The sequence below is a fragment of the Aulonocara sp. 'chitande type north' Nkhata Bay genome, linkage group LG8 (assembly GCF_057382095.1).
Source record: "Aulonocara sp. 'chitande type north' Nkhata Bay isolate Kocher_YH1m ecotype deep benthic linkage group LG8, A_spYH_male_GT1.1, whole genome shotgun sequence".
NCBI classification, from domain to species: domain Eukaryota; kingdom Metazoa; phylum Chordata; class Actinopteri; order Cichliformes; family Cichlidae; genus Aulonocara; species Aulonocara sp. 'chitande type north' Nkhata Bay.
The window spans coordinates 676,177-690,520 of record NC_141351.1 but is presented as its reverse complement, the minus strand read 5'-3'; the positions used below and the strand labels follow the sequence as shown (position 1 = coordinate 690,520).

General features: G+C 38.2%; 1 protein-coding gene across 1 annotated transcript; it reads right to left on the bottom strand.

The window, feature by feature from the left end:
* Positions 1–1,525: 1,525 nt before the first annotated feature.
* On the bottom strand, positions 1,526–13,112 carry LOC147322772 (ras-related protein Rab-37-like). The gene is made up of 9 exons (XM_086304924.1): positions 12,747–13,112; positions 5,864–5,974; positions 4,765–4,806; positions 4,544–4,610; positions 4,407–4,459; positions 4,251–4,316; positions 3,478–3,534; positions 3,315–3,391; positions 1,526–2,838 (listed from the first exon to the last, which is right to left on the bottom strand). The coding sequence occupies exons 1-9, from the start codon at positions 12,900–12,902 to the stop codon at positions 2,733–2,735; spliced, it is 735 nt and encodes a 244-aa protein (XP_086161050.1). The 5' UTR covers positions 12,903–13,112; the 3' UTR covers positions 1,526–2,732.
* Positions 13,113–14,344: the final 1,232 nt, after the last annotated feature.

Below are 14,344 nucleotides of genomic sequence, written 5' to 3'. Positions count from 1 at the left end.
ACACACACACACACACACACACACACACACACACACACACACACACACACACACACCATTGCGGCTATGGTGGTTGTCTGCAGGTAAGAGAGCACCCCTGCAGGTAAAAATAATTTATTTATTTTTATCCAGCATACAGCACATAAAACACTGCTTGTGGCAGTGGTGTTGTCAAAACAAAACAGCTGCTCAATAGACAAAAGGTCTGCTGACCACAATCTGAATAATTTAGAAGTATATCAAACCTGTCCAAACTTAGTAACACAGCAAACATACACTCATCAAGCAGTAATATTTGCAGAAGAGCATTGTAGACTACTGTCCAAAACAAATGTCACAAAAGCAACCTTTCCTTAATGTATTAACTCGTGTTATTTAAAATGTGTAACCTGGAGGGACAGACACAGAGAGAAATACCACTCACTACTTCCCCTCTTCTTTACGTAGCAGTTTGGCATTCTTCAGCTCATTATGGTTTTCTGGTCAATAAAAACTTGTACTCCCACTCTTTTATTTCAGATTTCAAAGGTTTTGGTAAAACTCCTGTATGCTCTGTACAGAATGTCTCTTACAGCGTTAGCAAATAACACAGTGTAGCATTAAGATACATGCTACTGCCAGGAGATGAATGAAAACAGTTTGTTTTCCTCTTCAGAGGAACCAAAAAATGTAATGCAGCTTTGTGAAAATATCTGTTGGAGGATCTAAATTCAGCCCTGAGCATTTAAAAACTGATTACCCAAATTTACTGTTCATATTAGTGTATTCTTATACAAAAATAAAAATGGAGGCACTTTCAAATGCATGTTCAGCGTGCATGTGCAACTGAGCTTTTAATTGGCCTGTAGAGCAAAAACAAACTATATAAAGTGCTAAAAACGAATTATTTATTTCAACTGACATATTCATCAGTTGACTTTTTCATTAATTCATTCTCAGAAAAATCTGATTATTCAAAGTACTGCGTATATCTTAAATAAACTGTAATTAGTTTCTCTAAGGCAACAAGTTTGCATAATTTTTTTAAATACTGTCATCTCATTAGATCTTACAGTGCTGAAATGGTCTCCGTGGAAAGATGGCTGTCAAGAGGCTCTTGTTAAGGAATGGGAACAGGGAGAAAAGGCTTACCTGTGCCAAATTACACAAGAACTTGAGTGAAAATCAGTGCTAACAGGTCTTATGCAGTGATAAATCCAAATTTGGCTCAATGAGTTGCCAGTAGAGGTTGAGTTTCAACAGCCATCTGTAAGTGGAGACCTTTTCATGGTTTGAGGCTGTGTTTCACCCAGTGATGTTGGGGATATTGTCAAAACTTGATCAAATTACGGATGCAGATAAGTATGGTCAGAATTTGAACTAGCATTCAATACCATCGGGCAAGCAGCAGATTGATAATGGCCTAATTCTTCAGCATGACAATGATCCCAAACACACTTTATGTACAATAAAAGCACACCTGGATAGAAAAACAGACAATGGAGCACTTGGTTTGACACCCCCCCCCCCCCCCCCCCCCCCCCCAGAGATGCTGCAACTATTACAAGGATGACCCAAGACTTTTGCACAGTATAACACCATATAAAATTATTCAACTCATGCTGTATGTACATAACGCCTCCTTAAATAACAGACAACAACTCAAGTACTTAGTATCGAATGTTCGCTCTTCACAGTAATCCTTCTCCCAGAGACACAGTTCACAGATGCATTGCTCTGCATGCCAATGTTTATTCTACATGCTCCAAGTAGTTTAAGTTCCTTACATACGGTCTACAGTTCATTTAGAAACACCAGTTAACCCAATATGCATGAGAAAAATCATCACAGGCACAGGGAGAACATGCAAACTCTACACACAATGATCCCAACCAGGGCTTAAACCAGTAACCTTGTTGTTGTGAGGCAAAAGCGCTAACCAGCCTAGCGCCTTACCGTCCACATGTGAGGAAACAACAGAAAATATTAACAAAAATAACTGTTCCAAAGACACATGAATCATATAACTTCACCAAGAGAAAATACATTTTATATAGATAATTATAATTTATTATAATTACTTACAAATAAATAAATAAATAAATACAATTTTAAAAATAGAAGATGCATGTAAATGTCATGAAAAGGTTTTTAATTGGATTTATAACCAAATATTCTCTAAATGAAAGGCTCCTTTAGCATCGGTTGCACTGCGCTTAATCAAAATTAGTAAAAGTTCTCATGCTAACAGGCTAGGATACACTGTCTGTTAGCATGGTTCATGTTAAACAAATGAGAAAACTATGTTATGGAGTTGTAGGTGGTTTGTGACAGGGTCAGGCTAGCTGTTTGCTCCTGCCTCCAGATTTACTAACTCTTGACTGCAATTGCATTAAAAAAACAAAACAAATACAAGAGACTAATATTGATCATCTAAGTTACAAAATATTCCCTCAGGAATTTTTTTTTAACATATCAAATAAATAACTACTCTTTCCTTGAATGTACTTTAGAAAGCATCAGTAGTGCAAACTGACGTCTGGAGAGTTGGAGGTATTCAGCTAAAGAAAATTTGTGTGGGTCTGTAGCATGGTTAATCCACTGATGTACGTTTGGCTTTTAGTCTTGAATGAATGGCAGTGTAACATTTTGTGAGCAGCAGTGAGATACAGGGCTTCCTCCCACTCAGTAATGTGTCTCTGACAGTCTGTTCGCCCAGAGCTATGGGAGGAGGAAGAGTTGGGAGATAAGTTTTAAAAGTAGCTGCAGCAACCTGACTTCTCCTTCTGTGCCTCAATATATTCATGAATCTGGAACTTGGGTTCACTGGGATGCTGGATGGCCCGATGCTTCAACTCCCTGAAGAACAGAACAAGGCATATTTTAGAAGATAACACTGATATTGATAGAATTATTCTACTGCAGAGGATTGTGGTAAGAAAACACAGATAGCATCATGAAAATAGTAGTGGACTACTTAAGAATAAATCCCTTGCAATAAATACGTTAAATTATATAGTACTAAGGGAATTGAAACATTTCTTTATAATGAATCCTGGAATTTTCTGAAAATATATACTATGTTCAGCAAAGATGTGAGATAAAATTGAGCGATGTGAAAAAACAATCTCAAATTCAGTAGTAACAACTTTGCTGCTGTCATATGAAAATGAAATTAGTGGCAGAAGAAGAAAAGCAAAGCAAATGATAATAATTTATCTTTGTTTAGTCCCATTACATGACTTCTTGTTGGCTCAAACAAGGACCATTTCAGATCATACACATCTATAGTTTATGGACTGTTCAAAAGCTACTGTGTGGCATCTGTGTCATACTTGGCCACAGCAGTGAAGGCCAGATCTACATTGACCCCTGTCTTGGCACTTGTCTCCATGAAAGGAACTGAGTACTCCTGAACACACAAAGAGAGCACAACACAGTAAGTAGCAGATTAAACGCTATCAGTTCTGTTTTTATGGAAGTAAATAAAATACTCACTCTGGCCAGCCTCTCTCCTTCATCTCTCCTGATCGCTCGGTCACTGCTCATGTCGGCCTGATAAACACACATTAGTTTAGGATTTTAGGAAAGACTTGGTGCAGAAAAATAAACACATTTAAACTATTAAGTAAAAAAAACAATGTACATCTTGATACAGCTATTTTTTTTTAAAGCTGAACAAAACCATGCACAGGTATGAGTATTTACATTTTTAGACTTCATAATATACAAGATCAATCAGGATATTTCTAAAGGAAAACATATCTTGTGGAATTTTCAGTGTTTGCTACCACTATTCAATGTTGAAGAGTAGATCATGTAATAAAACTAGTAGTCTAACACGTTTGTAGTAGTTTGCTGGTAGTTCAGATACTTTTATACACGCATAGTGATTGAAGTAGTGCAGCGACTGTACATTTGATTAAATTTACACTGTTTTTTGTGAGGACTTGTAAATTTAATATATAACAAAATGTGATACAGCATCATATATGTTATATATAGCTTTTAAAAATGTTATTATTACTAAGCTACCTACGATGTGGCGCCACTCACATTTTTATCATTGCATTCATATTGTTACATATACTTAAACCTGACACTTGAACCCAAAGCAGCACTATCACTTTGCTCTAACTCTTTTATAACTCGTTTACATTATCTTTACAAAATGCCCTGATCCAGAAACTGCTCTGTCTTCAGCACAGATCATATCCTTCTTTTGCACTTTTTGCTCCACATGCTAAGCTTCTCAAACAATTTCCTCTTACCTTGTTGCCCAGCAACATGATGACTACATTGCTCTGTGCATACTCGTGGATCTCTGTTAACCAAGCCTGAAGCAAGAGACATACAAACACACTCATAAATAAATCTTTAACTGTAGCACATTTTCATATTTTCCCAGGGTACAAACACAGACTTACCCTAATGTTGTCAAAAGATGATTTGCTGGTGATGTCATACAAAAGGAGCAAAGCTTTGGAAAGAGAACCAACAAAAATTGAGTGCCAATGTAACACCTGTGATGCTGTGATATGGATTAGGGTTTGTATCGCCTCACCGTGTGCATCTCTGTAATACGCATGTGTCACGCTTCTGAACCTTTCCTGTCCTGCTGTGTCCCATATCTGAAACAGAAAAGAACTGGCCTGTTTCCACTTGGCTACTTCTTATTTTCACTTATAATGGTGATGCCCAAGAGGAAACCAGCCACTACTCTAAAAATAGAGTGCTATTGTGTAAGCACATCAACTTTGCACTGGAACTGATTTACTTACTGACCTGCAGTTTGACCTTTACGTTATCCACAGTCACCACTTTATTCTGAGAGAGGTAGAAACAGAAGAACAGTACGAGCAGCTAGTAGAACAAATTAAAAATGCAAAGTACAAAGACAAGTTATCTATGTTTGTCGATAGTTGTGGCTTTATTTCTTCAGATTTTGAAATATATGTTTAGTGAGAGAGGCAATGTACAACTACCTCAAACCTCCATTCCTTTTAATGGTCAGCAGGGGGTGACTCATGTTGCAAAAAGAAGTCACAACGTATAAAAACTTATGGGAAAGAAAACCCTCCCACTTGCTTCATTTAATACTATATTAAATCGTTGCAAACTTCAGAATTGTTTTAAAAAATATTTCTAAATTTCACCATTTAAGATTTCAGCGGGGTGGTTCTAATTACATTCTCATGTCATTAATGTAGATAGTATTAAAGATAGATGTAGCTTTAAGGCTTGGAAAGTGAAACATGTAGGTGCAAAAACACATCTAAGTCCAATGACTGTAAGGAAATGTTTCCCTGGCCCTGACGTCCTATATTGAATAATCTGCTTGGCCCATTTTGTAAATTTTCATCAATCAAGTGATAAGTTTCACAAAGGAGGATACTCCCGGTGAATTACTTTTCAATCACAAGTCATTAGCCAATGAGAACCATCCCTTTCTCATCACATCTGGTTTCAAAACACCAAGACAGAAAGGGTCATCTTGAGGCTTGATAATAAGAACTTACAAACCAGTGAGTGACGTCACACTAGCTACTGCCTGTGCTCATTACAACCTCTCTTCTGCATTGATTTTAATGGCACTGAGTGGCAAATGTGAATCATCAGCTTTTTATCGAAATGAGCAAACTCTAAAGAGGATGGAAAGTATTCATTTGCAGATTATACATATAAGTTGTATAATCTGCATATATATATAAAACGGAGACAGACTGGTGACCTGTCCAAGGTGTACCCCACCTCTCACACAATGACACTTAGGTTGCCTCCTCCCACACTGCTAATGTCTGAAATGCCAGAGGCAAATCTAAAACCATGGATAAATAAAAGCCAGTCCAATTTCATAAAAAAAAAAATTGTTCCAAGCACTCACTGTGAATCCGATGCCCACTGTGGCAGAGAATGAGCCAGGGATGAACTTGCCCTGATCAAACTGCACCAGCAGAGATGTCTTCCCCACACCACTGTCCCCAACCAGGATTGTCTGTAGGAAAACACATAAAATCCCACAGTTAAATTTCTTACCTCTATATATATGGTCTAAGTATATGGTAGAGGCACAGAGTAAGCTGTGGTGACCCCTAGTGATACGGGAGCAGCAGGAAGTAGCCTGGCTGCAGTCTCAATTGGCCTTGAAAATCTCTTTATGGTTGAATGCTTGCAATCATTTCATAATTTTCAGTTGTGAGTCAACATCTGTGTCATGGTCGACAATTCTGTTTCCAAGCAGCACCGACATTTTCTTTTCTAAGAGCTTGGCAGTGTACCACTATTACCGCATGACTCACAAGCCAGAGGAGATAACCTTCAAGACAATGGAATCAATGAAAGGCAGCATTCACACATCCAACTTAGTCACCAGGACCATCAGTCAATATTTCATTTTCTACTGCGCTTTAATTTCAGTCACACCAGGGTACCCACCACCTCCACACCCACAAAGTGTCCTTTAACTGTGGCAGATTAAGTAAGTGCGACACAGTCAAGCTGTTCTCTGCTCTCTTCAAGGAGTGATCTGGGAGTTTTGATGCAGGCTATGTGGCTTTTATCTTGTGACAGCCAAATGACTACATTTTATCCTGTAGTGAAATATATTATAAATATTATTGCCAGAAGAAAAATGCAGTAAATAATGCAGTAAGCCACAAGAATGATGGATTTCTTCATCATTATGTGGTTATGTTTAGGAAGAGACAACTAAAAGGATTGTAGATTGTAAAGACAGGCAATGAAAAGACCTGTGTTTGAACGTTTGTTCTTGAAAGCTTTAAAAATCGCAGAAAGGCTAAACCTAAATTTTTTAAGCATAGGTTAGGGTATATTGGCTACATATAAGTTTTGAATAAAATATATGTAAATATTTTGGTAACCCTTTGCAAGGCAAAGGAAATGCCATCTTTAAGAAACTCAGTGCCGAAATCAATGCCAATCTTTGTTCTTTGCCAAATTCACATTCTTTCCTCTCTGTGGCACCAGGGTAGTTCTTCATTTACACCCAAATGCATTTTATAGAGTGGCAGGTTGAGACAATAAAAATCTTAATTATGTTTATAGAAAGAAAGTTAGGCATAAAAAATAGACTTCCATTCATTAACTCTCATGAAAGAACCTTCATCTTCACACTCTTAGATTTCACCTTAATACACATTCAGTAATGTATTTTATGCACTAATTAGCTGCAGTGGCCGTTAATCACTGGGGTAGAATACTAGAAGAGCTACTGGGCTGGAGCATCCACTACAGTTGCTTTATGATTCAAATGCAGATGTGCTGTCAGAAGTGGTCTTCACTTGATGTCTAGTAATAGTAACCATGGAAATGTAATAAAGTGGTCTTAAAAAGGCAACAAAAATTTCAACCAGTCCTGTCTTGATAAAACTCAGGAGTACTCATTGTCATTGTGGCCAAATATTGTGTGAAAAGACAGTAAATGTGATTATCGCTCTTGGTCAGATATGCACAAGTAGGCCTGCCTTAAAATTGCACTGAATGACAAATGGCCCAGGGGTTAAAGCGCTGAGTTTTTCAGTGCTGCTTTAATAATAGCAGGTGAGTTTTCTGGCATGCTAAACTAATAGAAAAAGGTTCATAAATTGGGATAGAATGCATAAAGTTCTTGAACTTGAACTTGATCTGATGATGAGCAGTTTGTAAAGAACTAAGACAAATCAAGAAAAAAGTGAAGGCATGACACTCATCAGATAAACCAGGCAGTGGTTGAACTCAATTTTGCCTCAAGGCTTTATGAATGATCAGGGATAAATAAAATAAGTGGGGGGAATGGAGGAAAGGATTAGAGCTGAGAAGCTAAAGCAGCTTTTGTAGCCTCATTTGATTTCAGCATATGGAGGATTTTTAGAAAAGAGTTACATCCCAGTGTGCTGGATTAAATATGGATACTGCCTCATCAGTCATCCAGTGAATTTTCATATCAGCTTTACTCAGGAGTCACCAGCAAATTCACTTCCTTATTCTTCCTTTGAAATACACCTTGTACAGAGAGGCTTTACATGTATTCTGCTTTTCCAGTTTACTGTGTCCTGAAAGGTGGGGAGCCGCACAGTAAAACTCACAGCATAAACCTAAGGAAATTTGTATCTGGTTTTTCTTTGATGTAATAATGCTTTTAGGCAATAAATTTGATAGCTTTGAAAAATCTGTTTATTTCTCCTTAAATAGTGCCACAAAAAATGCATATGCATTTTGAGTAGCAGAGTTGAGTGTGTGGGTTGTGTACATCAAAAACCAAATCTTCTCTGCCAACGTCAAACAGATTATTCTGCTATTGACTCTTATTTTGAGTTTCTGGTACTCCAGGTGCTGATAACCAGGTACCCAGTTGGTGCCTGATTAGGGCTCTTTTTCTAAAGAGTGGAAGTCTACTCCTGATGGCTGTTGGTAAGACTGCAGGTCAAACTTTCTAACATCTGCCAGTACACTACTTCGTAGGGACATAGGAAGTGGTGTACTGGATATACCACATTTCACTGATCACATTAACTCAGTAGAAAAATTATTTCAGGCTCACCACAGATGATATGAAAAATGACAGGTTAGCCTTCTTAGACTGTGAGATTTCCATCAGTAATGGGGACATTTGAAAGTTGATGTGTACTATAAACCTACGCTTACGGATCATTATTTAAGGCTTGTGCTTCTGCTTCATCCACTGAAGCACAAACTGGGTGTCATCAGGATGGTACAACGCAGAGCGAACACCATCCCCACAGATACAGATATCTCTGAATTGAAGAGGGTGCCTAAGGGTACATCTTTGACCATCTTATAATGCTGTGATTGCAGCCATTCCCCAACTCTCTGTGAATGGTACTCATGGCCATTAATCAATGGTTTTTGATCAGTGGTTGTTGATCACATTAACGATCAAGAAACTGACCTGACAGTCCATTTTTCACCATTGATTCTAGTTTCGGTCATTATGCACATGTACTGTTTATAAAGTTGGGGAAATCTGCAGTCAGCTGAGACTGAAGAAGTCACTTGGATGAGTGAGGAAATGTTTCTCCCACTGAAAACGCCACGTCCAGATGAACAGAATTAACTTTTTGGGATGTGGAAGATACATCTGTCTTTTACATGCAGTCTGTGATCACATAAGCCACTGACTGCATCTAAATCTGAAGACAATAATTTATTTAAATATTTTGATCTGATCCTGCTGTGATTCAGCTGTATCACTTCCCTCTTTACTGGACATAACTGAGAGTGTGTAACATAATGCCTCCATGTGTACATGTGAAGATGGAATTAGTGCTGAGAAAAAAAAAACATACTCATTGTACTCACTACACACGTACATGTGGTGATGCTACTAAATTGTAGTTAGCCGAGAAGTGAGACTGTCTCATGAAACCCCTCTAGAGACAGGAGGTAATGAGGCGAATGCACCACAGATGTTTGGGAATTACACACTGATGATGTATATTGTGTATATGTGTTGTAGTGCGCGAGAGAAAGAAGAATTAGATTTCTCTCATCTCTGTGGTTCACAGGCAGATTGCTAAGTGCCTGCAAATTTCCTTTCTAGCCTCAGTATGAGCTTCTGTGGAGGTTACTGAGGCAATAAGCATGGGATGTCTTTTTACAAGTCGTTGGAGTAACAGCATTAGGGGATGTGGTGAATTTAGAGTGATACAGTTCTCTGAAATGTCACTTTTCTCTTCCTGGAGCATGTGCAGTATTGACCAGAATGTAATTTAGCTTGACAGTTTCCAAATTGCCACTGATTTAAGCTTTGATATACTGCACAGCTGGGGTTTGAAACCACAGAACAACAGGCGATAAAGTCACTGTTTCCAATACTAAAAGTCAATGTGCCCTGCAATCTGTAAGACCAAGTGTTTGTTTTTTTAGACAAATTAAAGTCCTGTATCCACCTTTTTAGTTCTGTTTTGGTCTGCCGCTATTTAGCTAAACACTCAACCAGCTAGTTGATAGTGATGTCTGCTTTTTTGTGGTGGACAGGTAGCTACCATGGTTTTACTACACTTACAGACTTTTTTAAAATGAAAAAAAAAGAAAAAAAAAGTGCTTTGCAGCTTTAAAAATGTGTCTTTTGGATGAGGGCCATGGAGAGAATGGAAAAAACAGGAAACCACTGCGAGATACAAAAGAATGCAATGTTTTTGTGGGTATTAATGTGAAATATTGGCAGTAAGAAAAAATACAAAACCACTCTGTCTGTAAAGATGTCTCTAAGCTAATCTTTCCAAAAATATTACAAAAGCAGTTTTAGGTTGACTTTATTAAAAATGTCATCTGGGACAACTGTGAGTATTGAAGGGAGAATTAATAACAGAACGGAATCCACAAAGCAACTGTAACCATTTCAGCTTCATGAGTAAGTACTGGCCTCACCAACGAGCTCTTAAAAAGAGCCTTTTTTGTTGTGTAATTAGAACTCCTCCTGGGAGGAAAAGGTAAGGCAGAGTGAAAGCCTGAGAAGAGTGAGTACAAAAGATAGGATAAACCTTTATTAGTCCCTTTATTATTTATATTGGCAAAGGAAGGGCAAAAAGGCAAGACTGACTTTTTCAAGTTCACTTGAAATTACTCTTCTTGATTTAGACACAAAGAACACGGTGTATTCTTAGAATATGACCCCTTTCAGTGCACCTGCTTCCCTGACACTACAAGTCTGTGTGTGGTGTGTATATGTGTGAGCTGATATAACAGTCACATGTTAGAATTGCATCTATCTTTGTGAAGACTCGCACTGCATTCCTTAGCCCTTTACAGCCAAACAATGCCGAGTAAATCTACACACAAAATCCACCCCATGACAGTGATGATGGTTTTTGGAGTGTTTGGGAGTAAATTTATTAAAACTTAAATACTTAAAATATCTTTTTACACAAGTATTCACAACCTTTTTTATGATTGAAATTCATTTGAAATTATTAGGAAAATCACAAACGTTTCTGCATAAGGTCTTATAGCTGGCAGTGCACAGAATGTATTTGTTATGGCAGTGACGCAGACCACATGTGCATGTGTGTGCACATGCATGAGAATGGTAAAGAGGTACATCCAGACTTTTCATAAAATAAAAATATTAAATATATATAAAATAAAAAAGTTATTTCATTTTCAATTTCACAAATTATAATTGTGTTGTTTGAACAATAATCGGCTGCTTCCCAGCCCAAGTCTATGTAAGGAAACTCTGAATTGCATTTAAAAGATAGGCTTTGTCTGAGCCCGCCATCTTCAAAGAGTAAGCCTGGTCCTCCGTAATGCTGTCCATCACCACCTCTGCACCCAGCTTGGTGGAGATATCAATGCTTTGTGTGCTGCAGCAGTGCTTCCACCTAGGTCAGTCAATGGCAGGGCCCGGCCTGCTCTAATTCATTTCATGTTTAATTCTACCTTCCTTTAGGGTCTGCATTTTGGTCCCAACCAATCACATTCCACACTAAGATGACACATACACATGCCTTTAGACTTCAGAGAGATGAAGTGAATTTGATTCTGTTAATTTCCCAGAGACTCTCTCTATAAACTTAAAAATAAGTGTATGCCTAACCTTGCCAATAACCCTGAACCTAAACCAAGGGTGCACCCAATGATCTGGGACATTTATGAGTGCAAACATAAATAAATAAGTAGCAAGATTATAATAAATTTCTAAGGCAATTAAAGGCAGCTAGTTAAAGGGAATACATTTTTGACTTTACCGGATAGTTTAATTTTAAAGTTTATGTCTTATCAGTTGAATCAGAGTATTGATGTGCTAATTCTGCTCAGTTGCTATATCTAAAAAGAGAGAAATTAGAACATAGCAGGCTGGAGGCCAGATGCTTATCAGAAGAAAGATATGCCATTTGAATGACATGACTCCTCCAGACTGAAGGGAAATGGTTTCTGCAACACAGCTCTGAAATACAATGTGACATTTCACTGAAGCCTAAAGGGAGCTCCTCTTTTATCTTTGTTCCATCAACAGTGAGGTCAAATGGGAGCACCAGGAAGGATTCAGTGGTTCTCTTTAAATCCAGACATTAATGTAACTTAACTGCTTGCTGCGAGCGCAATTAAGCTTTTTGAATACAAATGGCTATATTGTACAGTTTTTGTGACAACAGTCAAAACAGGATCACATTCACTCTGACATTTTAGTGTGTTTGTGTATTTTAGTGTGTTTGAGTTATGGAATTTAAGGTGTCAGAAATAAATTAGTGTATTTACTGTTGTATTTATGGGTTATTTGAGCTTTGGGTCGCAGTAAGGAGAAACTGAAAGTGTACTTGTCAACTAAAATTTGAGTTTGAAATGTAATTTTATTCTACAGCACTTTTTGGTGATCAACACCTAAATGTGAGGATTGCTTTGGGAATTTGGCGTTTGGTTAAGACATTTTTTCAAAGAAAGTGACCTCTTTTAAAGCTTTCCTGCCCTGACAGCAGGAAGTAATCGGCTCATATGTGAAGGGGGACCTTCTTGTAAGCTGACAGCTCATCTCAGAAGGAATTAAGTGATTTGACACACATTAGGGCTGGAAACAGACCAACTATAAATTGCATCTGAATGTAAATCAGCACCACGTGAGCGCAAATCCGGTCAAGGACCGGGATGCTGCGGGGTTTAGAAACGTTTCCTCACATTTCACCAGTAATAAACAAGAAGAAATAAACAAGAAGCAAAATCACGTGAAAAAAACGCGCAGCAAGTAAGTGCATAAAAGTGCTCCTGGCTATGAAACCTGTTGTTGTATCATGATGACCATATGGTCGTACCTTGTGCACCAACTCCTCGTCATATGTTGGAGGTGGTGGAGTCATTGCCTGGCTCTCGGTTGTCTCTTTGGATCCGTAAGTACTGTCTGGTTGGATCTCCGGGTAATCCGTGGTGTAGTATGCCGAGATCGGCTCCATTGACTCCATCCGCTCCATCCTGAGAGTCCTTCACTTCACAGGCTTCTTTATGACAGCGTCGAGGGTTCCGGAGGAAATAAAAAGCTGGTAAACCTCGCACTCTCGCTTCAGCCGACTCGTCGTCTCACAGCCCTCAGCTCGCTTTCTTCTCTCCTCCTCTCTTCTCCGACAGTCCACGCTGTTTAACTGGCTCCTCCTTTACAGTGAATCACAGTCTGTGGGCTTCTGCCTACATCACTCCACATGATGGTATGTCGTGATTCACGCACATCACGCTGCATGAGTGGTCAGAGGATGGACCGAGAAGGATTGAATGGCTGTCACTTTTTTTTTGTTGTGGTGGTTTTTCTTTCAAGAGTTCAGATATTCGATCTATAAAGTTCGACATCATTTATTTTACCCAGTGCTTTGGATCTCTGTGTATATTTCCAAAACAATGATACTATGATATTAAAAAACGGAGACGAATGTATGTTCCGTTTAATTATAGTTGTTTTAGTAGAAATAACAATGAGACAGGATAAGATAACAAATGTTTCATTTGGGAAATTCTGTTAAAGTAGTTGAAAATTATTATTATTAGTGTTATTATTATTCATTCATTTCCTTTCATCCCTTATGAAAGGAGAGGCGAAAAATGCCATAATTCATTGTGATGTCCCTGAGTTCATGAAAAAAACCCTACTTGTTAAGATGTTGTCTGCCCTGAAGAACATAAATCGATATTAAGGTTAATTATAATCAATTAATAATGTTTGTTTTTGTATTGTAGGCTTTAGGATTATTCAGTTCAGTTCAGTGACTGTTATTGCATTTATAGAAATCCTAGGGAGGAGGAAATGAGTTGGTCAATTGGATCACAACAGGCAGGGCAAATTATTGTGATACTGCATATTGCAAATTTTCTGCAATATCACACTGAGATCTACTAATAATGCACTATAATTTATTTACAAAGATGGAGCCAGTTCACTTTAGAAATAAACAGCATTCTGCCCAGAGCTGCACATATTAGCAGCTCAAAATTCAGCAGACCTGAAGGGGAAATGTAAGGAAGGGAGTGGAAGGCCTACTAGCCAAATAATCCAGTGTAAATTCAGGTTTCAACATATGTTTCCCTCTGAAAACAGCATGAGAGGAGAATAAAGGAGAATCAATATGCTTTTGATTTAAGGGCTAATTTTTCTGATATAATCAATGGGCACAGTGCAAAAGGTTCTGTGTAATTTATCCAGAGGAGGGCTTTATTATTTCAATAAGGAGAGGCCATTAGAAAGAATGAACATGATTTATTGATGTAGAGAATAAAGATAGAGATATTTGGTGGTTAGACTCCAATGGCCTGACTCAGTGGAACAGAACCCCAGGTGTGATAGGGATTAGAGGAGGACCCCCCAGAGTCTAGACGCTGGTGGTGGAGATGAAGACAGTGGCTTAGATGGAACCTAAGTGATGAGAGG